At 41.2% G+C, this 25,114-nt stretch overlaps 2 protein-coding genes across 3 annotated transcripts; both read left to right on the top strand.

The window, feature by feature from the left end:
* Positions 1 to 135: 135 nt before the first annotated feature.
* Positions 136 to 5,781, top strand: MYCBP (MYC binding protein; the record flags this gene model as incomplete). The annotated part of the gene is made up of 5 exons (XM_084241882.1): positions 136 to 219; positions 412 to 484; positions 4,163 to 4,211; positions 4,444 to 4,573; positions 5,737 to 5,781. 5 exons carry the CDS (start codon positions 136 to 138, stop codon positions 5,779 to 5,781), a joined length of 381 nt encoding a protein of 126 aa, XP_084098008.1.
* Positions 5,782 to 9,878: 4,097 nt separating this feature from the next.
* RRAGC (Ras related GTP binding C) lies at positions 9,879 to 24,571 on the top strand (the record flags this gene model as incomplete). Of its 2 annotated transcripts, none has more annotated exons than XM_084243580.1 (7): positions 9,879 to 10,115; positions 11,851 to 11,952; positions 12,882 to 13,081; positions 17,049 to 17,163; positions 18,008 to 18,150; positions 19,833 to 19,981; positions 24,420 to 24,571. In XM_084243580.1, the coding sequence occupies 7 exons, from the start codon at positions 9,879 to 9,881 to the stop codon at positions 24,569 to 24,571; spliced, it is 1,098 nt and encodes a 365-aa protein (XP_084099706.1). The 2 variants fall into 2 exon arrangements, with proteins under 2 accessions (XP_084099706.1, XP_084099705.1); XM_084243579.1 differs by having other exon boundaries at positions 11,749 to 11,952.
* Between the last annotated feature and the right edge of the window lie 543 nt (positions 24,572 to 25,114).

The following is a 25,114-nucleotide window of genomic DNA, read 5'->3' as shown; positions in this document are numbered from 1 at the left end:
CGGGCACACGCAGCCTCCCTTGGCTCAGCCCACTAAGGGGCACTCAGAGCGTCCTGGTCGCCATGAAAACAGGCCACACCCCGGCGATCCAGGCCCGTGATTCGCAAGTGCGCAGGCGCACGTGCCCTTCCGCGCATGAGCAGTGCAGCTCAGAGCCCGCCAGCCACGGTCTCGGGCGCCAGCTACGCGGCTGCCGCTGTCACTATGGCCCATTACAAAGTGAGGGGGGCGCGGCGTGGCTGGGGGCATGTGGGCGGTAGCCAGCCGCTGGTCGGCTCGGGGTGGGAGTGGGGGCGCGCGCGCAGGTTTTGGGGGTCTGAGGTGGCGAGGCGAAGGAGGGTCGCCGGACTCCCAGCGCCTTCACTGCTCCGGCCCCCGGGCTTCGACCACTGACCCGCCGTGTCTCCTCAGGCCGCAGACTCGAAGCGCGAGCAGTTCCGGAGGTACTTGGAGAAGTCGGGGGTGCTGGACACGCTGACCAAGGGTGAGCATGGGCTGGGAGTTTGTCTCTCGTGCCCTCGTCGTACTCCTCGGCGCTGCGCCCTGACGGGCTATGGCGTGGACAAGGAGGGGGAACAGGTGGGGCCCGCCCGGGGTCCCGTGAGGTGGGCCTCGGGGTTTGGGCGGGCACCAGCGCACGCCTGGCAGCCGGACGCCGCCCGAGGGGGCTACCTGCCTCACCCTACCCCTCTCCCGGCGGGCAGGGAAACTCTTGCAGCTGTTGCAAAGTCTCTCCAACTTCCGTTGGTTTGCTTCGAGCAGCCGCAGTGGGCATGTTTGCTGAAGACCTTGAGGTCCCAATTCCTTCCGCCTTATAGTTTTTGCAGACCCTCGAAATGCTGTTAATGAACAGGTTTGTCCCCCAAACAAAAGGCAAATTCGAAAAATGACCACATTTGAGCGAACCTAATTCCCAAAGTAGATGATTCATCAGTCAATTTGGCCGTGTCTTTTCAACCCCCTTTTCATAGTCTTTATCAAGTCCCATTTTTTGCAGATTTCAAAGTAGAATTTCAGCTAAAGAATTTGAGGGCTTGTCTAAATGTTATATTGTTTTCACTTTTTAAAATTGGAAGTGTCTGTTACACTGTATCTCTTACTCTGAGGCTCAAGATCTAAGGAGATAAGGTGCTAGAAACTAGGGTTTCAAGAGGTAGTTGGGGCACTGCTTATTTCAAGAGCACAGCAGCGAACAAGCTCGCTTACCTCATTGATTCAGACTTTTTTTTTTAGAGATTTATTTATTTATGCATACAAGAGCTGGGGTACAGGCCAGAGATAGGGGTGGTGGTGGTGGTGGTAGTGGTGGTGAGAGAATTCACCAGAGACAGAGTGGGGAACGGAACAGGCAGACTGACTGAAATACACTGCTGAGGGGAGCAGCTGGCCAGACAGGAGAGGTCTGCTGCGCCCTGTGAGCTGCTCCCTGGCCAGCCGGGGATGGAACTGGTGCTGCAGTGGCTGCGGATTGCTTCATAGTGTGGTGCTTAACCCCTTGGGCCACCAGGGAGGCCCTGATTGAGACTTTAAAGGATGTGGAACAGAAGAGCTGGCAGGGATGATAACTAGGATTCATATAATTAGTAAGTTCCTGGGAAATAACATGGTGACTGCTCTTTGACCAGAACAAAGGTTAGGAGAAAATTTTGGGCGAACAGCAGCTTCCAAGCATGGGCTGGTGATTTTGAATTGCTCCTACCTTGGGTTCAGGGACTAATTTTTCTGTAACTTTGCAAATAAATTTTCAGCAAACTACTCTACGAAAAGGCAGTGCTCTATGGTCTCTGGTAATGTCACAGATACTTGAAATTATATCAGGTACCCTCCCCTTAAAAAACTCCACAAGTTCATTTCTTTCATTTGACCATTTTATTCAGGTTTCTGTTGGAAGCAAAGAAAGGGGAAGGGGGGAGAAGTAGTCCTTGCTCTAAATGAGCTCATATCCTAGTTGGGGAAGACAGATAATAAATACATAGTGTTAGTAAGTGGTAAGTGTGATGAGTAAAATAGAAAAGTAAGGGAATAAGGAGCAGTGGGTATATCATTTTATATAGCTGGTGTGGGGGGGAGGCATTTCTTAAGAAGTAATATTTGAGCAGGGACCTGAATGAAATACTCTGTATGTCCTGAGTTCCAAGAAATTTAAAGAGGCCAGAGTGGTTGGATGGAATGAGAGAAGAAATAGAAAAGGGCAGAGAAGTGACCAGTATGTCAGGTAACTAAAGATGTAAAGCCATGTGGCTATACCTGGATTTTCTATCTTAAGAAACTCAATCTCACTGGATTTCCAGCTTCCTAAAAATAACATTAGACAGCTTCATCTAATATCTACTGATATTATCTATTTAAAATTTCATTTCAGCTTCAAATGTAGGTACTTTACATAGACTTAATTTATAATTATTATCCAGCTATTTCTAAGAGGATTTGAATCTGCTTCTAATATTAAAACACCCTAGGACAAGACAGCTAAAGATAATTATTTGAGAAAGAGAAATTTTAGTTATTTTGAGCACTATATTAATCTCTAAAGATCCTGATTGCTAAGGCAAAAAGGGGAATTGGGTATAGAGTTTCTGTCTGATTAAAAGGAAGTGTATTTTATCTATATAAAAGCACAGGAAACTTGACATTTACACTATGTTCTGTAATTATCAACCCTGTACACTGATAGAAGTTTAGAAGCTGAAAGAAAAGGAGTCAGGGAAGAAAAGGAAGAAAGGTTGAGTATTTTTGTCTTAGAAAATTAGGATTCAGTAGAAAGCAGTGGAAGTTAATGGAAGATGAAATAAGTTTGAGCATATAATTTTTTAAAAAAGGTAGTGAGTAGAGGAATTAAAGAGTACTATAATAGATAATGAAAGGTAAGAGTAGAGAATAGTGGTGATGCAAATACACCAATTTCTTAAAAATAGTGCTGCAAATATATTTCAAGAGAGGAAGAGTAAATAACTATCAGAACTCAATGCTAAAAGTAGTTGCCCATTTGAATTTTTCATACTGTCTTTATTATTTTGATGAGTTATTAAAACTAAAAAAAGAAAATAATGCAGTTTACAACAGTAGTTCTTGGGGTCAGTTTTTGGGTGTAGTTAACATGTTCTGGCTTTTAACAGCATTTTCAAAGGGTTGCATACAGAAAAATACTAATATAACCAGTGGTTTAGAGAGACTTTTGAGTAGTAAATTCTAGGAGTAATTATTCAATAGAAGAAGAGCAAGGTATTGCGGACATGAACTACTGGATATGAAACCACTAAAGCATACATTTTAATGTTGATTTGAACATGCTAATTACAGGTAAAGTTTTTGGCTGGTGGTTATTTAACATGCTATATATGAAACATCAATCTTGAAGAACATTTTGAATTCAAAACTTTTCCAGTGATTTCTATAGCCCTATTGATTCTCTCCTAAATTTCCTAAATTTTTCTCAAATGTAGCTATCTTCTTTCTACTCCTCTTTCACTCTAGTGCAGATCAGCTGGATTACCACATTAGCTTTCTACTTCTCTTTCTGCCTTTACCCTGTCCCACATATAGATCTTTCACGCAGCAGTAAAGTGATCCTGTCACTGTCTTGCTTAAAATTATTATATGCCTGTTGTTGTTGGAATCAAAGTCCAACTGAACCTGCACGATCTTCTACTCCCTGACAATCACTGTTCACAACTCCACGTAGCCATACTTGAATTTTTCAGTTCCTCATTATGTTGTTCTCTTGTTCTTCTCCCCACCCTTGCTATTTATTTTATCTGAAACACTCCTTGCCTAGAACTCAGAACTTATTTCACTTCCTTTTGGAAGCCTTCACTGGTGTCCTAGGCTGAGTTAGGTTTTCTTTAAATGTCTTCCCATAACCTACTGTCCTGTATTGCCACTTGAAAACACACACACACACACACACACACACACACACACACACACACTTACTTTTGTACAGTTCATTGCATATCTTTTGCAGTAGGCTATAAATTCCTTGACAAGGGACCTTGTCTGTCTTGTTCATTATTGTATGGATAGTTCTAGAAATATACTTGGTAAATCATAGACATGTAATACTTACTATGTTATGGAATATAATTACTACGTTATGGAATACAATTTTAGCCATTCAAATTTAAGACTTTAATTGTTGCTTTTTCTGCCTTTTAATTTGCAGTACTGGTAGCCTTATATGAAGAACCAGAGAAACCTAATAGTGCTTTGGAGTATCCTTTCATCTTCCAAGTCAGAAAAAGGCATTATTTTTTGAATTCTTATTTTTTCACATAATAATAACCTTTAAAACATTTATTGAAAAGTTACTTTTGAGTTTTTGAATGATCTCGAGGTAAATAGTGGTGGTAGGGTGGGGTGACTGATCAGAGATACTAATGCCACTCTGGGCTATTTCATTAGTTTCAATCAGTTCGAGAAGCATATTCTTAACTTCGATATTAGTTTTTTAAAGCATCACTTAGGAGCTGCTACCCCAGAAAATCCAGAAATAGAGCTACTTCGCCTAGAATTGGCAGAAATGAAAGAGAAATATGAAGCTATTGTAGAAGAAAATAAAAAACTGAAAACAAAGGTAAAGTTTTTAAAAGAATTTGTTAAAAATCATCTCTCCTTTACTGATTAAATGATCAAAACCTCACCAAAATGTAAAGTAAACTACAGTAAAGTTAACTACAAGGCCAAACTGATGACCTGTCTAGAAAACCACAGATGAATTGTAAATAGGATAAGCAAAGTGTGGTCAAGAAGAGGTTCTTGGGAACCTGCATCAGCAAAAAAAGATGAGCATATTGGTTAATGCTGCTTATAATAATGGAGATTTCTGGGAGTCTTAAGCAGTTCTGATTTAAGGAGGTCAATCTTACGGCCACCCCCTTCTTGAATGGCACTTGTCAGCTGTGCAGTGCCCAATCTGTATAGTTGTGTGTGGTGTCCCTGGGTTAATGTAGCTCAGTAAATTTATTTGCACTTAATTTTGTTTAGTACTGAAGCTTTTTCTTAGTTCAGACTCCTGTCAGATTTTTCATAAACTCTTACCTTTGAGGTTTTAGCGCATTCTGAATTGCATAATGCATTTTACATTACACTAGGCATTTCTCATAATGTGTTTTATCTTCTCAACAACTTTTTGAGATAAGTGAGACAGGTACACAGATCATTTTATAGGTAAGGAAATTAAAATACAATGGAGTCTAATTAGCTTCTCAAATCCAATAGTTAATTGGAACAACTCAAATCACTGCTTAGTGACTTGCAGAGAACCACAACTTGGCATAGAGAAAAGACAGTATCTTAAATTATCCAATAAACCACAAAGTGTGAAGGCCAACTCTGTGGCATCTTTTAAGTCAAAGACATTAGCTGCTCTTCAGTGACTGGCTAGATGAATATATGTCACATAATTCTTTTTTCTACATTTTAGGAGAAAGTTTAGTAAACTTTTGGTAGAGAGGAAGAAAGTAGCTTATTATAAGCCACATCACGGGGAAGATCTAGATTACTGCATGTCAAATATTTGAACAGTCATGAATTGGAACCACATTTTAGTTTCTCAGTAATTTTTAAAGGTTTATATGAAAAAAGCTTTCATTAAATTTGATTGTATTTAATCTTATTGAATGGTTTAAAAAGGATAGGCTATTAATACTTATTCGGTAATTAAAATGAATATAATAGTTAGCTTTTGTGTCAATTTAGAATAAAATTCACCTAAACTCCTCTGTCTTTGCCCCATAGCTTGCTCAGTATGAACCACCTCAGGAGGAGAAGCGTGCTGAATAGGATTCTTCTCAGTTGAAAAGACACTGAAAAATGGTTTTGTATGACTTGAATAGTTTGTATAGTATATAATCTTTTCAAACAGATGCTATAGAACTCTTTTAATATGTTAAATTCACCGATCACACTTTAACTGTTATAAAACACATAAACTTAGAATCACCAATAAAAACTCAATATAACTTTCTTTGGGTCTTAAAAACAGGAGAATCCAAAGCGAATCCTGAAAAAAAATCTGAACACAACCATCTAATTCATTACCTTAAAAGACATTCATCAGTCTGACTATGAACGATGGTGCTGGTTGTACTTAACCAAGGAAGTTTAGCAGGGAGCTTATTCCTTGGTTTAATTCAGGATATGAGCACAGGTACAGTCATTCTCTAATATGAAGATGACACTGTTTATATTCTCTGTCGGCAGCTGGAAAGATCTGTGTGACATGAGATGCTTTTGCATGGGTTCCCACGAATCTTCTGCTCGTTTATGTAACGCGGAACAAATAACTCTTCTTTGCCACCACTTTGCCTTAGATAACTGTGTGTGTGCCAGTTTGAACTCTGACACCACGTTTTCCTTCTATGCAATCACACCCTATCCGATAATGTTGCCTTGCTTTGCTCTGTGCTTCAGTGGCTTTAGTTGCACATTGGCCTTTCTGTGTTGTTTTTCAATTTGCTATAACTGCAGTTACTCTGTAATTTATATAATTTTAAACAGGATCACACTGTTCCCCTTGCCTGCCTTAGTTAGTTGAGCACAGAACAGAGGCAATATAAAATTCTGGATTCAACGCACAAGCTGGGATAAGAAGGGGAATGAGCCATATATCGTGGAAAATCATAGCTTGCGGGTATAATTATATAGTGCTTTTCCCCCCTCAAAAGTATTTTTCTAGCCTTGAATTCATTTTATCTTCATTATCCCTGTGAAGTAGGTAGGGCAAGAATGAGGGAGGTTGGGTGCTGAATTCTTAGGCCAAAGACTGATATTAATACAAATTATTTACTAATCGTAGAACCTTGGGCACATCAGTTAACTGCTCTGAGATTCACTTTCCTCATCTGTTAAATGAGAAGAATAATATCTGTGCTGCCTACCTCACAGGGTTGTTGTGAGGGTCAAATGAGAATGTATGTGAAAGATCTGTAAATGGTAAAGCACTATATTCTTGTTTGTTAGTCCTTTTTTTCTTGGAAGATCTACAGTCAGATGTTTTGTTTTATTAGTCACTTATTTATTGACTGACGGACATTACTAAGTAGTAGTCCTATTTCATGTATTCTATACCTATTGTCGGAGAACCAGTCTTTATTTTGTGATCAAAACACACATAGAAAACAAAATGACCCAATGAAAGCTGATTATAAGGGCATTTTAATCAGTCATGTTGCCAGGAATGTGATAATGGTCCATGCCTCTCTAGTCACAACTTTTTTTGGGGGTGGGAGTAGAAGAAACTTTGGGCAAACAACCACCTGAATTGGCTTATCTTTTACCAGTTTAAGTGCCTATTACGTGTACAACAGTGGGCTAAGTGCTGGATGTTATGAATAAATACTAGCTATTAAGCAATAACATGTATATAAGCGATTACAACGTGGGATAGATGTTCTAAGAGCCATATGAATAATAAAACATGGCTCCATGGGGTTGTGGGCGAAAAGGAGACTTGGCTTCTTTAACCAGTTAATGTGACAGTCTATTTGTGGATACAGACAAGTAGAAATTTTGGGGGACAGCCAATCCTCATTTGCTTTTCCCCAATGAAATTAGTATTAATATTTACACAAGTCAGGTGACTGTCTCTTGTACCTTTCTTTGGGACAGAATTGCAACATGTGGGTTGGATAATTACACTTTTCAGTGTAACTGACTTGCTATACCAGTCAGTGCCATTTAAGAATTCACGGCCAGCCTGGCCTACAGAGGTCCTCCTCAACACTTATTTCAAGGATTTGGATGAGGCCAAGAAGATGCTTACTTGAGTAGAAAAAGGATCCCACACATTCAGTTACTGCTATGCTTCCCTATTTATGAAATGTAGATTTTATAACTTGCCTATCTCACAAGGTAGTTGTAAGGATCACATTATTGATAAATATAATGTAAAAGTACCTTGCAAATTGTACTACATATGGTAGTGTACTGCAAGATCTGTAAGTGCCACAAAGTTGGAAGGGCAGCTAGGTAGACTAGATTGAAACAAGCTTGAAAATGATTAGCAACTTGGAGTAAGTACCCAAACATGTAGGCCTAAACCAATAGGCTGAAATATAAATATATTTAGGTTACAAATGCAGTTATACAAGTTTATGATTGTTAACAAAATACTAGTTCCTGTGATTATCAGAGTGAGCCACTATACTGTATGAATATTTTAAATATTCCATTCTGGAAGGCATTTATTGAAACACTGTCCAGGCGTTAAACAGTCATCCTGAAGGCTGTGTTGGAGGTGCCAGGCCTCCAATGGATATTGACAGGCTCAATTGTATGTAAAGGAGTGTGGCCAACGGGGAGTGGGCATTTGAAAATACAAGGTTCTGCTGTCTAATATGGTACCCACTAGCCATGACTGGCAATTCAATAAAAAATTCAGACCCTCAGTCACACTAGCAACATTTTAGGTGTTCAGTCCACATTGGCCACTTCAGTAAATAGCACAGATGTAAAATATTTCATCACAGAAAATTCTACTAGTAATTGCCATAGAAGGAACGGTTGAAGGAACTGAGGATGGTTCAATGTGGAACAGAGGTGGCTTCGTGGGTAATGAAGACCGATCTAGATTTGAAGGGGCTGTTGTAGAAAAGATTAAGATTACTCCTATTGAACTATTTAAATGTAATGCTGCCATGTCTGTCAGTCAGATATGCTGTAGAGTGGATTCTCTCTATGAGGCTGGACTACCTACCTTTAACGACTAGATCCAGACATACCCAAATTCTAGACCTGCATGGATAAGATTTCCCTTCATAATCAAGAAGTTAGTTTTCTCTAAAATTAACCAGGGCCATCCCCATTCCCACTTTAGGAGGAGGATCCTCTTGTCAAATTTCCAATTGTAGAGCCTGTGAAGTGTGAAAATTTTTCTACCTTTCTCAAATATTCAATGACAAGCATTTGCCTTGGTTTCATTATCCATTCCTTTAGTCCCAGAGTTGAAGAAGATATAGAAGATGCAATGTTCTAGGGAGCCGGGGATGGAATTAGTGGAGAAATCGACTGACAGAGGGAAAGTGGGGAAATTGAGTGCTGTTGAGTTTGAAGTGGCAGTAGCACCCACTGTCAGTGACTTGCTGAAGAGTAAGATATTCTAGTTTGGTTGTATTTGCTTCCCTATCAGGGTCCAGTTACCTGCTAGAAAAAAGAGTATCACACCCTTGACTGAGGCTTTTTGCCTTCAGTGCGACTGGTTCCTCCTCCATACCTTTGTATACACCAACCCTATTCATCATCGAGACCTACTCAGACGTCCGCTCATTATAGACTCTCTCCCCCAACTCCCGAGCATTTTATCTGTCCCTCCGACCACCCCACTCAATATCTCGTGCCGAGGGTACTTACGCAGAACTCCGATCGCCAGTAACCTTCGAGCAACTCGAGGGCAGGCAGGGTCCGAGTCGCTTTCAGTTTTGTGCCCCCGGACATCGCGGGCGTCCATAAATTTTGGCCGGGCGAGCACAGATGGAGTATGAGGACAATCGCTCCGTCCCCCACACGTCCGGAGAGCGTCTCCCACTGCGGTGGCCTCCGGCGCTCCGCAGCAGTCACGGGAAGCGAGGGCGCCGGCGCGCGGCCGCGGCGGAGGGCAGAGGGCTCGCGGGCCGCGCCAGCCTCCTCGTGACTCCTCCCCCCCCTCCGCGGCGCCGAGTCAGGTGATTCCGGGCACGTGACGGGCGCCCCCGCCCCTGCTGCTCTGAGTGACAGCGCGGGCGGCCAATGAGAGGCTGGGCCTCGGCGCCCAGCCTATGAGAGCCGGGCCCCGGGGGGCGGGCCGCGCGGCGGCGGCGGCGGCGGCGGCGGAGTCGGGAGGCGGCGGCCTGGCTCGGCCTGGCCTGGCCTGTCAGGGCTCGGGCGGCGGCGGCGCGAGCGCCATGTCCCTGCAGTACGGGGCGGAGGAGACGCCCCTGGCCGGCAGCTATGGCACGGCGGACTCGTTCCCCAAGGACTTCGGCTACGGCGTGGAGGAGGAGGAGGAGGAGGCGGCGGCCGCGGGCGGCGGGGTCGGGGCGGGGGCCGGCGGCGGCTGCGGCCCGGGGGGCGCGGACAGCTCCAAGCCGCGGATTCTGCTCATGGGGCTGCGGCGCAGCGGCAAGTCCTCCATCCAGAAGGTGAGGGGCGCCGGCCCGCCCCCCCGCCGTCCCCTCCCTCTCCCCCTCCCCCCGGGGCGCGGGGGCCTCGCGCGGGGCCGGCCCGAGGAGGGCGGCGGCCGGGCGGCGTCTGCTCCCGGGGCGGCCCGGCCCGCGGGGGACCGGCCTCGGGCCCACGCCTCCGCGCGCGCCGCCCGCGAGGGAAGGTGGCCGGAGGGAGGCAGGTGCCCCGGCACCGCCGGGACCCCCGCCTGCGGGCCCCGGCCCCTGGGGGTTGCGAAGCCGAGGCGGCGCCCCGGTTCGGACTCGGGGACCTCCCGGGCCCGCCCCCCGCCGGCTTCTAGGTGCCGCTCGTGCTCGGGGTGAGCGGGGCGCGCGGGGCTCGGGGTGGCCGCCGCGGGCGCGTCGGGAGGAGAGTGACGGAGCCGCTGGCGCGCGGTGCCGCGCGTGCTGCCGCCCCGAGGACACCCTCCCGCAGCCTCCTGGGCCCGGGGCGCTGACCCCCCTCTTCGGGGCTGTGGCCGGCGGAGCGTCGCTGCTGGGGCATCCCCCGGCGGGGGTGTCGCTGCAAACACCTGAGACCTTGAGACTCTTTGCAGACTTAAGGCAGTTCATTGGCTTTTAGCTCGGGTCTGTCAGGAATGCTTGCGGGCAGGGCTGTGTGCTTTTTAGGAAGAGGGGGGGCTAGAGGCAAGGCTGATCCCCACCAGCCACCCCCCTCACAGCGAGCGAGCTGGTCAAGAAACACCAGATAACCCGTCTTTGGCCCTTTCCACTCTGTTGCCAAGGTCTCTCCACCATAAATCTGTGATATTTTTTAGACACAGTGTTTTTAAAAAGTAGCCAGCCAGATAGACTAGAGCACTATGTGTTATTTATCTTGCTTTTCACCTCCACAGCAAAACTGGAGTTCATTTATGATGGGTTTTTGGCAAACTGATTTAAATTCTTTTCACTTGTTGCTCGCTGACTAAACCTTGGGAGTAACTATCCATTTTGCTCTTCTAGAAAGTGACAGTGAGAGGCAAATTAGTTTTATGTTAGGATGGTGCGGATTGTGATTATTTTGATTGTCTTTACTATATTTTTCCTCAGGGGAGCTGACTTTCCCCTGTCAACTCACCTGTGCTCTCTCTCCTTTGAGCGTTTTTCTTCTTAGCATACTGTCCTTCTTTTAGTCCTTAGACAAGAATGCAAACTTGTTAATCTCTGATTATTCCTCAAAACCTGAAGTAGGTGTTCCACTAATTTTTCAAAGAACAAATTTTCTTAAACTTCAGCTATAAGCTCTTATAATCTTAAGGTTGATTTAGTCAGCTGGACCCCGGCCTTAAATTAATGCGATTTAATAGAAGAAGAATCAGTGGAGATGAGAGGCAGTGCTACTACTAGTCCTAAATAGAGTTCAGAGGAAATAGGAAAGTTTCAGCTCCAAAATAGGCTTAATGGAAAGTAATATGTTGTCTTCTTTCTGGCAGAAATTGAGTTTAGCTCAATAAGTAAAAGAATAGTGAGTACCAATGGATACATCATTCTGTGTTTATCTTTTAATTTTTTTTTGCTGTAGCATTAAATTCTTTATGTTAATTCGGGTTGGAATTTTGAACTTTAAATACTGAAGTTGAATAGTCATAAAATTATCTTCTTTTAACAGGTGGTGTTTCATAAAATGTCACCCAACGAGACCCTCTTTTTGGAAAGTACCAACAAGATTTATAAAGATGACATTTCCAATAGCTCCTTTGTGAACTTCCAGATATGGGATTTTCCTGGGCAAATGGACTTTTTTGACCCAACTTTTGACTACGAGATGATCTTCAGGGGAACGGGAGCATTGATTTATGTCATTGATGCACAGGTAGTTAAGAATAATGATGTTTACTTCTCTCCTCTGGTGCCAAAGATGTAGAAAAAGGAAAGTTGTTTATCTTCTTTCTCATGTGCTTTTTATAGCTTACTTCTTGGCCAGTAGGTTCCCTAGCAGTATAGAAGAGATGCAGCTGCAGACTGCTTTGGGAGCAGGCATGCCATTGTGCAAGTAGAGGGTATCAGATGTAGTTTTCATCCTTGTTAATGAGCAATTTTCCACTTTTAGTGATTAATAGTAGATGTTGCTCTATTAACTATTACAATGGTAATGTCACGCACTGAAAAGATCTCATCAATGCCCATAATGTGAGGAGTATGACACCTGAACTAGTATGTACTGAACTGAATAGTTTCCTTAATTGTTCAAATTGAGTTTAGCTCATAAGTATTTATTGATGCCCTAGTATGTGGTAGACACTCATGAATGGGGCTTGTCCTTGTCCTGAAGAGGCTTACTCTCTATAAGCTTAAACATTACTTAGGAATGCATTCTGAGTGACATGCTCTGTAATGAGTGCTTTCACATATATGATCTAATTTATTTTAATCTTTACTGTGAGGCAGGTACTATAATTCTAATTTCACAGATGACTAAACTGAGATCACAGAGTTTAAGCAACCTTCTTAAGTTATACACCTAATAAATGGCAGAGCTGGCATTATTTAAAATTTGGGTGGAAATGTCCATTTCTTTTTCTCTTTATGTTATAAGTTTTAAAAATTGCAAGGTTAACTTGTTATTGAATTTTTTTTCTTAAGAGAGTGAAGATCTATTTAATATAAGTTAATGTATTTGAATATTTGTGAATAATTAAGATGACATTTTCTGTGGTTGGGGAGAAGAGGTGATTTGAGGCTTTTTTAACTTATTATTTCTGTAAGATTCCTTTTTAAAAAATATCTTATTCTGACTTACAGGATGACTACATGGAGGCTTTAACAAGACTTCACATTACTGTTTCTAAAGCCTACAAAGTTAACCCAGACATGAATTTTGAGGTTTTTATTCACAAAGTTGATGGTTTATCTGATGATCACAAAATAGAAACACAGAGGGACATTCATCAAAGGGCCAATGATGACCTTGCAGATGCTGGGCTAGAAAAACTCCACCTTAGGTAACAACATGTGTGTGTGATATGAGAGCCCTGAAAGTGTGTAAATGTGTTCCCATCTATGTCATTATAAACGCTGTAGCTTTCTTTTACTGGTATACTCTTCCCAACTCTCAGATGTTTTTCACTTATTTTTTGTTGAATTCAAGCAGTTTTGGGAGCCTGATATTATTGAGAAGTTACTTTTCCCCTTTTTTTCATTTTCCTGGAGGTGAAGTCATGTGAAGTGTTTCCATCCGTGCCTTTATAAATTCATCTCAAGAGACTAGAGTCAGGCTGTTTCCTAATGACATAATTCTGTCTTGGGATTGCTCTCTTGGTTTCATCATCATCATTTTTTCCCCCTTGCCTCAGTTCAAGGGATATCTGTCACATTTGTTGTAGAATCCTGTAGTTTGAGTCTTGACAGTATCTCCCTCAGTGGGAAGAGTCTTTTTTTTTTTTTTTTAAAGATTTATTTATTTATTTATACAAGCACTGGGTACAGTCAGAAGCACGGGAGGGTGAGAGAATTCACCAGAGCCAGAATGGAGAACAGAACAGGCAGACTGACAAAATACACTGCTGAGGGGAGCAGTGGGCGCGGCAGGAGAGGTCTGCGCGCCATGTAGTATCCTCGCAGGAGGCCGGGGATCGAACCCGCGCTGCAGAGGCTGCGGGCAGCTACACAGCTCACCGCTCAACCACTGTGCCACCAGGGGAGGCCCTGGGAAGTGTCTTTTGAAGAGGATCCACTTTCAAGCCTGGACCTCCATGTGTCTTGTTTATCTATTTTTAAAAATACTTCATGCTTTTGTGAAGCTCTGAAGTTTGGGTTAAGTGAGTTTATCTTGTAAATTTGCCTAGGCTGCTATTTACTTTATTTATTTATTTATTTAATAGAGGCATGTTTTTATTTATTTATTTGTTTGTTCGTTCGTTCGTTTTGTTTATACATGCACTGGGTACAGTCAGAAGCGCGGGAGGGTGAGAGAATTCACCAGAGCCAGAGCGGGGAGCAGAGCAGGCAGAAGGACCGAAGTACACTGCTGAGGGGAGCAGCGGGCGGCAGGAGAGGTCTGCGCGCCATGTGGGACCCTCCTCTGGTGGCCGGGGAGCAGCCGGGGATCGGAGCAGCCGGGGATCGAACCGGCCGGGGATCGAACCGGCGCCGCAGAGGTCGCCAGCAGCTTTGCAACCCAGCGCTCAACCGCTGCGCCACCGGGGAGGCCCTGCTATTTACTTTAAAGAACTGCTGATTCATAACTAAATATCATTGAGAAATATGTTTTTTTTTTAAGATTTATTTATTTATGCATACAAGAGCTGGGGTACAGGCCAGAGATGCGGGGGCGGGGGGAGAGGATTCACCAGAGACAGAGTGGGGAACAGAACAGGCAGACTGACAGAAACACACTGCTGAGGGGAGCAGCGGGCGAGACAGGAGAAGTCTGTTGTGCCATGTGGGTTGCTCCCAGGCCGGCTGGGGATCGAATTTGTGCTGCAGAGGCTGCTGATTGCTTCATAGTGCAGTGCCTAACCCCTTGTGCCACCAGGGAGGCCCTCATTAAGAAATTTTTATTAAAGAGTACCTACTAGAGGGCCTCCCCTGGTGGTGCAGGCGGTTGAGCTCAGCGCTGTGAAGCTGTCGGAAGCCTCTGCAGCACCAGTTTGATCCCGGCTGGCTGGCGACCATCCCACATGGCGCTGCAGACCTCTCCTGTTGCGCCCACTGCTCCCCTCAGCAGTGTATTTCAGTCAGTCTGCCTGTTTCGTTCCCTGCTCTGTCTCTGGTGAATCTTCTCACCTTCCTGTGAATCTGGCCTGGACCCTGGCACTTGTGTAAATAAATAAATAAATAAAAATTAAAAAAAAAAAAAACAAACCTACTTGATAGAATGGATGATTTTTGTACTTGCATTCTAAAAGTATATTGGGAGTATTTCCTATAGAGAGCGCGAGAAAGAGAGTGTGTGTGTGTGTGTGTGTGTGTGGTGTGTGTGGTGTAGGTAGAAATGAGTAATAAAAAGTACCCAACAAAATGTTCTCTTGATATAAACAGTTTAAAGGGGAAGCAGAGAGAGACACACAAGTGTAGTTATTTCCTTATCCCTGTTCTGATATAGTGACTTCCCTCTAGGCTCAAACCAACCCCCATGCTAACTCTGGTCTCTGGTATTCCATTCATCTCTGGTATTAGGCATTCAGATCTTTCAGTTATTATTCTAAGAAACCATGTAGAAGTCTCATTGACTTCTAGTTTGCTTTAGTTAAAAGTTTGACATATTTGTAAGTAACTCATACTTCAAAGAAATTCAGCAATATTTGTAAGAGACAGAGAAGGTGCTTCCTCATAAAATTCCTCAGTCTTGTCTTCTGGGAATCTGCTATCGTTACTGGATTTTATTTATTTATTTATTTTTAATTTAATTTATTTAAATATTTTATTTTATATAATTCTTACATCTGTTTTCATCTTTGCACAATGTATGCATTTTCATTTTGGTTATATTCCCCATACAGTTGCACCCCCCCTCCACCCTTCCCTTATTTTGACTCTAGTCCTTCCTTTCCCCATGTTACTGGATTTTAAACCACGATTACCCTGTATTCCCTATTGCTCATGGGACTCTTCTGATCCTCTTTATACCACGTCTTTGTCCCTTTTTAAGGCATCTGCCCCAACGGTGCACATCAACCCTCCCCCCCAGTTTTTATGGCGGCCTAGGCCTTGTTAACCTTAATGGAATTTTTCTTTTTTGTCTTTTTATCAGTAGAATTTTGCTTCAAACTTTTTATTAATTACTAGCAGACCTCTGGATGAAGTTCTACTTGATTTCCAGTTTTCAGACACTCAGCTTACTAAAATATCCTGTGCCTTGCAGGTTCTCCTTGTTGCCATCAACCTTCTTACATAGCTAACTTTTTTCCCTAAGAGAGACATTAAAATAGTCCCTTCTCTTAATGCCTGTGAGGGAGTTCTCATGGCCTCACCTGTCCCTGTGCTCTGACTTCTAGAGTCCCATTTTGCAAAGGGTTAGGTTCTTGGGTTCCTTGAAAATATATTTAAGCTACATGTAAAGTGTGACATATACATTTCTGTGTTTCTGACTTTATAATATATACTTGTAAGTTTTATGACTACAATTATGTAATGAAGCTATACTCCCTGAGGGGAAAAGCAGATGAAATTTTCGATACTATTTAAATTGTTAAAGGCTTGTCTGTGTTTTGTTACTTCTCTACTGTATTCCATTCTCTGTAAGACCTCAGCTCCCATCCTCCTGAATATGTTATTCACATAAATTCCAAGCACCAGTTGAATATGTTGGTTTATTCAGCAAATAATATATGAGCCCTGTTCAGGCCAGTGGGCTTACACTTACAAGCAATACTGACAAAGTCTGTCTGCATGATGCTTACATTATGTTGACAGAGACAGTTCAGAAGCACCTACAAATAAATATGCAATGTAACTTTAAGTACTTATTAGTGCTATGAAGAAAAATAGAGGAATGTGGTAGAAAGCAGTGGGTCCAGGGGTACTATTTTATGTAAGTATTTTAGGTATTTAAGGAGAAAGACGTTTCTGAGGAGGTGATATCTTAGGTAGAGACCTGAAATAGGTTCTCATGTAATGATTGTCTCTTATTTCCTCTGAGCTTTGTTTTGTTTTTGTAAGTTTTGAACTTAAGAAACCAAGGTCTTTGGATCAGATTGCAAATTTTAAGTGTGTATTCAAGTTTCTGCATCTGCAGATGCTTTCCTGGGAACTACCTCAGTTGTCCTCTGTAAATGCACTAGGGGGATAGATAGCAACAAATCAGGTGGAGAAACTGCATTTGTCATCTTGAATGATTGGATAATGGGCAAAATAAAAAGGTTTTATTTGAACTGACTGAAATCAAATATTAGGAAACTTAAAATTTTATGTATTATAATTTGTCACTGAACTTATTTCTCAAATTAATCAAACCATGTTGTTTTTCAGCTTTTATTTGACTAGTATCTATGACCATTCAATATTTGAAGCCTTTAGTAAGGTGGTACAGAAACTCATTCCACAACTGCCGACCTTGGAAAACCTATTAAATATCTTTATATCAGTAAGTGAGCTATTAAATTCATTTTTGTTTCTGATTCCATTTGTTGAATGTATTTGTGTTATCAAATTCTAAAGTGTTTTGAATTAGTCTGAATTGAGCTTAAAGACTAATGACACATTTAATATGTAAAAGGAATATTACAAACTTAAAAAATGGCTTGAGTTATTATTTTCTGAATTCTTCCCTTAGTACTCACCTTTTTGTATTACAATGATCTGATGAAAAATTATCTTGCGCTTTTTAAATTAATATTTTCATGATCTCTGTTTCCTGAAGGAAGATTCGTAATTGGAAAAGACTGAGTTTTGTGAATTTAATTGTCTCTGTTTTATTGGAGGTCATGTTGAAAAATTTATGTTTTTCTTTGCTAAGTGTAGTCTGAGTATCATGTTTCCAATTCTTATTATGAGGACTCAGCTTAGTGAAAAAAGATCTTCTGCCAGTAAACTTAGCAGTCATATTTTCCAAGCATCATTTGAAGGATTCAGTGTGTAGTGATCATTCCAATTAGAGACTGATTATTTTAATAAGAAAGGATTATTGAAAATGTAGCATGGCTTGATCTCTGAAGGATTGTTTTTGGTGGTGTTTTAAAATCATTTAAGTAAAGAGGAGGAAAAACTGAATTTACTAGTACAGTTATGTCAGTAAATCAGAACAGTAACTCCACTTTTACTCTTTGGATTACAAGTTCTCTTAGCTAGGTGTTATTTATTTATTTATTTTTGTATTGAGTTATATAATGAAAACTTCCTGGTATGTTAGTACTTAAAGATCTTTGATTGCTATAAACTCTGATTCTTAAAAAAGAAAATAAACACTTCCTCAATTTTGTTTTTCTAAGAATTCAGGTATTGAAAAAGCATTTCTCTTTGATGTTGTCAGCAAAATCTACATTGCAACAGACAGTTCTCCTGTGGATATGCAATCTTATGAACTTTGCTGTGACATGATTGATGTTGTAATTGATGTATCTTGTATATATGGGTAAGTCATACATATTTCTGCAAGATCTCAGACTACCAGTTTTTTTTGGTCAGGGGTTTAACTTGTGAGACCTTAGCAAGTACTGTATGAAATGGAATTGGCTCTGACCACAGTGCTTCTACTTGGGCCATGATTTCTGTCAGTGAACTTCTCAGTCTTATTCCTTCACATTGATGGATAAAAGCAGTTGAAAAAGAGTGACTAGTGCCAGAGTTAATTATTACTGAAAGTTTCTCCTTGTCACTTGGGGTATTTGCATTGTGTCTTCTCATTTCTGGGATTTAGCTAGATCAGAAAATTAGAGTAATTTATTTAAAATTTTCCTGAAGTACTGGTTCCTAAGTTGACCTCAAGCTTTGTGGAATGAGGGATTCCTTAATATTTCAAAGAGCTAAGAAACAAGGAACTTAGAATTTGAGATGTCATAGGGATTTACACATATAAAAATTTGATCCATACATTTAAGTTTCCAAAATCTCTAAAATGTAAACCTTTTATATAAATTCAGAAATTTATAAAAACCAGCAAAGATTTTGTAGAATAGCCCAGGTGAGTGAAAACCTTGAGGAATTACTTGTATTTCAAAAATTGGTAATCTCTAATGCTTCCAGTGGCCCTGATTATTTATCAATACCCTCAACCCCGGGGCACTCCGATGCTCCCTAAGTGTTCTAATACCTGAGTCCTTTATCTGTTCTCCTGCTCTGCTCCACCTAGTCTAAACTCCTTTTTCATGTCATTGTCCCTACCACTCTTCTGGGTCTTGGTGCCTAATTTGTCAGTGTCTTTCTCCAGCTGTCTCTGTGTAGGAGAACGCATTTGTCTTACCATTTTTTTACCTATCTCGTCTTCCAATCAAGTCTATTTTTCACTTTGTGATCACATGTGCTCCTTTTTTTCAGTTCTTTCTGTAATGAAAATGAGATGTCTATTAATCAGTAAAGTTTCATGTTCCTAATTTTAAAAATGGATGAAATAATGTTTTTTTCTTTAAAGCAAATCAAAATTTTATAAACCAATTTTTTTTAAAAGAAATCAGATGTAGTTGTAAAGTTCCCCCCCCCCCCCAGTGTAAGGTACATTGTGAAATACACATTATAAAGTACATTATAAAGAGAGAAAAATGTCCATTATCGTCACTCTTAACACAGTCTAGGCTGTAATTTGCTTTATTATAACTTAAGTTGCTTCTTACCTGAATCTTGATTTACTTTTTTTGAGGGGGGACTACGTATAATTCTGACAATTCGAATTTAATAAATGAAATAGCTTTAAGACCATGTAAGGCTCACTGTGTAAGCATCAGGATTCCACAGTATCTTTGATTGTATTTATTTTAGCTTTTATACTTGCTCCTTTTTGACTAATAGTAGTTTTCATATTTTAGGACTTTTATTTGCAGACTCTGTCAGTAAAGATTAATATGAGGAAAGATTAGAAACCTTTGGTGCATCCTAAGTAAATAAGATGAAGGTGTGATTGCATGCAGTATTCTACCAAAGTCTAGGAACCTTGTATCTGTACCTAACTGACAACTTCTGTTCCAATATATTTAAGCCAGTATTATTTTTTCTCAAAAGATACTCAAAAAAATGGTAGAAAGACTTGTCATTATGCAAATTAAGTGGGACAAAATAGCCAGTTGTGAAACCTATAATGAAAAATACTTTCTTTTAAAACAGATTGAAGGAAGATGGAAGTGGAAGTGCTTATGACAAAGAATCTATGGCAATTATCAAGCTGAATAATACAACTGTCCTTTACTTAAAAGAAGTGACTAAATTTTTAGCTCTGGTCTGCATTCTTAGGGAAGAAAGTTTTGAACGAAAAGGTAATGGGATTTTAAAAAGCTGTTTTTATGTCAAGTTCTTTGTCATAATTTCTTAGGTTCTGAAAAAAGAAAATAATATTGCAATGTTAAACAATTACCAGGTCAAACTACTTTTGTCCCTTCTATAAATAGTCCAGATAGTCTCCTTTTTATTGCAACCTCTTATTTCTGATCCTTTTCTTTACCTGAGTATCTGCAGTTTGGCTTCCATCTGAACCGACTGATTTTTGAGAGGTGACCAGATCACCTTCCTTTGCTGCATTTATTTTATTTTGTATTTTTTATATACATTTTTAAGATTTATTTATTTATGCATAGAAGAACTGGGGTACAGGCCAGAAGTGCGTGGGCTGAGAGGATTCACTAGAGACAGAGTGGGAACAGAACAGGCAGATTGACGGAAGTACACTGTTAAGGGGAGCAGCGGGCATCAGGAGAAGTCTGATGCGTCATGTGTGTTGCTCCCTGGCCGGTCCGGGGGATTGAACTTGTGCTGCAGTGGCTGTGGATAGCTTCATGGGTTGCGTCTTAACCCCTTGCGTCACTAGAGAGGCCCCTTTGCTGCATTTAGTGGCCTGTACACACTGTAGCTCTTCAGGCTTCTGAGCCATGTGACCCTGTCAGTCCCTCCTCTTTTGAAGCCTCAGTTTGCTTCCCTGAAGCTGAACTTCAGGTTACTTGAAGCATTTGTTTCTCTGACCACCTCCTTTATTTGTTTTGACTTTTTCTCAGTTTTGAACATTCTTCAGGTCCAGGTCTTTCTGCTCACTTCATTTATTCTCTGGTCAGCTCATCCAGTTCATGGCTTTAGTTAATTTTCTCTATGTGATTGACTGAAAAATTCGTATCTCCAGCTCTGACTTGGGCCCATGTTCCGATCCCACACTGGAGTGCTAGTAAGACATCTTCACTGAAATCTTATATTGTTATCTTGTCAGTGGTGTCAAAAACTAATGACTATTGGGCCTTCCCAGCGACGCAGTGGTTGAGTGCTGGGCTGCAAAGCTGCCTGCAGCCTCTGCAGCACCAGTTCAATCCCTGGCCGCCTGCGAGGGTTCCACATGGTGCACAGACCTCTCCTGTTGCGCCCACTGCTCCCCTCAGCAGTGTATTTCTGTCAGTCTCCCTGTTTTGCTCCCTGCTCTGGCTCTGGTGAATTCTCTCACCCTCCCGAGCTTCTCACCCTGTGCTTGTATAAATAAATAAATCTTTAAAAAAAAACCAAAACCAAAAACTGATGACTATTTCTTCCTTTGTTTCATGTCCTTCCTGGCTAGCCTACTCCTGTTACTAGTTATGACACTTTTCTGGTAGTCAGGTAATCATGTGGTATTTTTGCTGAGGGGGCCCTCAGAGGGCATTCTGTTCTTTTTCTAGTTTTTTGCATTGAACATTTATCAACTCTTATTTGTTCCTTGGGTTTCCTTCCATTTTTCACTCTGGATTACTCCAGTCCAGGTCCACATCCTCCAGGTCTGTGAAGCTGCAATAACTTGCAATTGGAAATTATTAGTGCTTCAACAGAGACATTGAGGGCTCATTGTGTATCCTATTTTATTCAAAGGCAGACTCCTATGTTGATTTTAGTATTAATGCCAAATGCATTAATACTTCATTAATGCTAATAATAAGGAAATATTTCCGATAAACAAAATTTTTTTGGTAAAACAAAAAATGTGGGTATTCACTTTTGATTTAAAGAACTACATCTTTGTTTCTGTGTATTTCTTAGTTGAAACTTCTCCTTTATGTGTTATGTTGAATGTAGCGCTGTATGTTTCCCATGCATGATTTATTCTTTTACTTGATGTCTGTCCTTAAACAAAATAGAATATTCTATATCTTTGTGTAAGTGATATAAACATGTTAGTAGTCTTCTGCAACTTATTTCTTTTAATTCAAGGTTGTTTTTGTGATTTAGCCATATTGTCACATAGCCCTGGTGAATTCATTTTCACTTCCACATGGTAGTCTTTTGGTTGACTCTACTGCAATTTTTTTTTTGTTTGTTTCTGGACATTTAGATCGTTTCTAAGATTATAAATAGTTTTGCAACAGATGCTTATGAACAGTTTTGCCATTGCACATAGGGAGAACTTCTCCAGCGTATGTATTTAGGAGTTGAATTTATGGAGCTTCACTGGACATTACCATTTCACCCTTGGCAATTCTTGTCACTTCATGTCCTTGACAGTGCTCGATGTTGTTAGAGCACTTTAATTATTGTCTGTCTGATAGGTTTGAGTGGCATCTCATTTGGTTCTAATTTTTACTTTAATTACTAGTTAGAGCAACATTTTTTTCATGGCAAGTACCTTTTTAATATCTGGTGAGGTTTCTTCTTTGGTTAGTTACCTGTTTCATTACCTTTTTTGTACTGATTATTGTACTCTCGTGTGTGTGGTTTTATTTTTTCCATTCTAATCTTGAAACATTTTTAAAGGTTTTGGTTGTGGAAATTTAAAAATACGCATAAAAATATAATGAATTCAGGTATATGCCCATTTTTCTGCTTCAGCAGTCATCAATACAGGGGCAATCTTGTTTCCTGAATATACTCCTCCCAGCTAAGTTGTTATTTTGTTGTGGGAACTGTCAAACATGAAAAAGTAGAGAAAATGATATAATGAACTCATTTATCATCTGTCACTTAGATTCAACATTCATAAGTATCATGGTTAGTCTTGTTATATACCTTTTTCCTTACTGGTCTGCTGGTTTATTTTGAAGTGAATCCCTGACAGCAAATAATTTTCTATACAAATTTTAGTAGGTGTCTCTAAGATAGTGCTGTGCTCTTTTTTAAACATAATGGTATTATTAATAAATATAAAATAAGTAATAAAAATACCATAATATCAAATATTTGGGAGTGTCCCAGTTTCGCTGGTTATCAGCTTTCTTTCATTGTTAGCACAGAAGTGAAATTTAATGTGTAAACTTACCAAGCTTTTCTTTTATGTTGCTTCTCCTCCTTAGTCTTCACAACCTCCTTAATATGACTATCCAACTTACTCAGATTTGGTTCCCAGTACTTCCTACCCAGAATCTTTTACTCTCTCTCCAGGGAGGCCAGTTTCTTTTTGTTTTCCACTAGTGCTATGTCCTCATTGCAACTCCCTGCTGTTTGCTTGTAGTTTTGCTCCTCTTTTTCTGCCTAATTAAATCTTGTCAGTTTCCCCAAAGTTCTGCCTCATCGCTGAAACTTTCATTGACTGTTTTTTTCCTGGACCTCATTCTCCCCTCTTTTGGACTTCTTTCTCATTTGTCGTTAATTTGACACCAGATTGTTTTGATTTATTTCTTACAAGTTAGTGTCTTATGGCCCAGTGATCCTTGAACACATAGACACTTCTCTTTCTTACACAGACTTCTAGTCTCAGGGTCACCTCATGGTTTATAATGGGTTCTCCAGCCCCAGCCATCTTACCCATAATCAGGGCATTAAAGATGAACTCTTCTTCCTTTTAAGGAACTTTCACAGAAATCTCACACATTTCCACTTATCCCAGTGGCTGGAATTGGTTATGTGGTCATCCTAACTGCTTGGTAGACTGGGAATGTAATGTGATTGTGGCTCTCTTTTTGAGGAAGAATGGAAAAAATGGATCTTCAGTAGGTGATTAGCCATTTCTGTTACAAAGCAGAGCCCTGGGCCTCCCTGGTGGCGCAGTGGGTTGAGTGCAGCTCTGTGAAGCTGTCTGCAGCCTCTGTAGCGCAGGCTTGATTCCTGGCCAGCCAGGGAGCTACCCACATGGCGCGGCAGACTTCTACTGTTGCGCCCACTGCTCCCCTCAGCAGTGTTTTCAGTCATCTCCCTGTTCTGCTCCCCACTCTGTCTCTGGTGAATTCTCTTATCCTCCAGTGCTTCTGGCATGTACCCCAGTTCTTGTATAAATAAATAAATCTTAAAAAAAAAAGTAGAGCCCTTTTTGTTCACTCAAAATCTTACATGGAAGCCAGCTCACAAAACAGATGGAGGAGGATCTGCCCTGCCTGAGAAGAGGGCACAGGCTGCCTCGGGCTCTGCCTGATGAGCCTCTCATGTGTCCTCCCAGACCCAAGCAGTTGCCAAACTATTGCTCCAGTTGTTTCCTTTAGTGGCTGCACCAAGAACTTGAGGAAGGAAAATCTTAATATTTCAAAAGTGTTTTACTTTGACTTTAGATTTTATTATTATATTCTTTTAGCAAATTCACCTCCCTGATAGCTATATTTTTACCCTGTCCACTCCCAGAACCCAGGGGTAACTAGTTATTAACAGTTTGAGTATAGCTTTATTATGTTTCCAACTTGGAGAATTCATTTGGGGGTTAGTATGTGTGTGTTTGTGTTTGTGTTTACCTATCAATTATTTTTTTTTTCTGTTAACCAGATGTTTTCAAGCAGATAATTTCACAGTTGACATTTAGCAGCCTCATCTTTTTATCTCTTGCAGGTTTAATAGACTACAACTTCCACTGTTTCCGGAAAGCTATCCATGAGGTTTTTGAGGTGGGCGTGACTTCTCACAGGAGCTGTGGTCACCAGAGCAGTGCCCCTAGCCTGAAAGCGCTGACACACAACGGCACACCGAGAAATGCCATCTAGCCTGAATCCCAGTGGCTGGGGCTCTGTGTCAGCTCACTCTCCACTCCAGGGTCAGATACCACATGCTACAGGACATAGGAGTTGTCATTTGTGGGAGTCTGGTGCCTGTCCCACTAGAGACAAGGGGTAGAGTTTCTCATTCGGATGAAAACCCCTTCAAGCAGTGGTGTGCATCTGAAACTATTGCTTTTTCAAAAAATGGCAAAAAAGAATTCTAGAGACCTCAGAACTCAAGCGTGTCTTTCTCCTCTTTGGGGTCCTACTTTAAGTAATTGGGATATTTTGGACCTGGACATAACACCTCTTGCCCATCCTTACCAGGGAATGTTGCCATTAATATCAGATGGAAATAATAGAAAGGACTGATTTTTTTATGCTTCCCTTAGGTTTTCATTTGAGTAGTCTCTAAAAATTCTGCCTTGCTTAAGTTCTAACACTGCCTCTAAGATTTCACTTTTGGACATTGCACACCTGAGACCTTTAAATGCATATGCTTGCTAACTCAGAAGACACCTGGTATGACTGCAGCACAGGATATTCCTG

This window comes from Talpa europaea (genome assembly GCF_964194135.1).
Source record: "Talpa europaea genome assembly, chromosome: 9".
NCBI classification, from domain to species: Eukaryota; Metazoa; Chordata; class Mammalia; order Eulipotyphla; family Talpidae; genus Talpa; species Talpa europaea.
The sequence above is the reverse complement of the archived record's forward strand: the minus strand, read 5'-3'. Positions and strand labels throughout refer to the sequence as shown.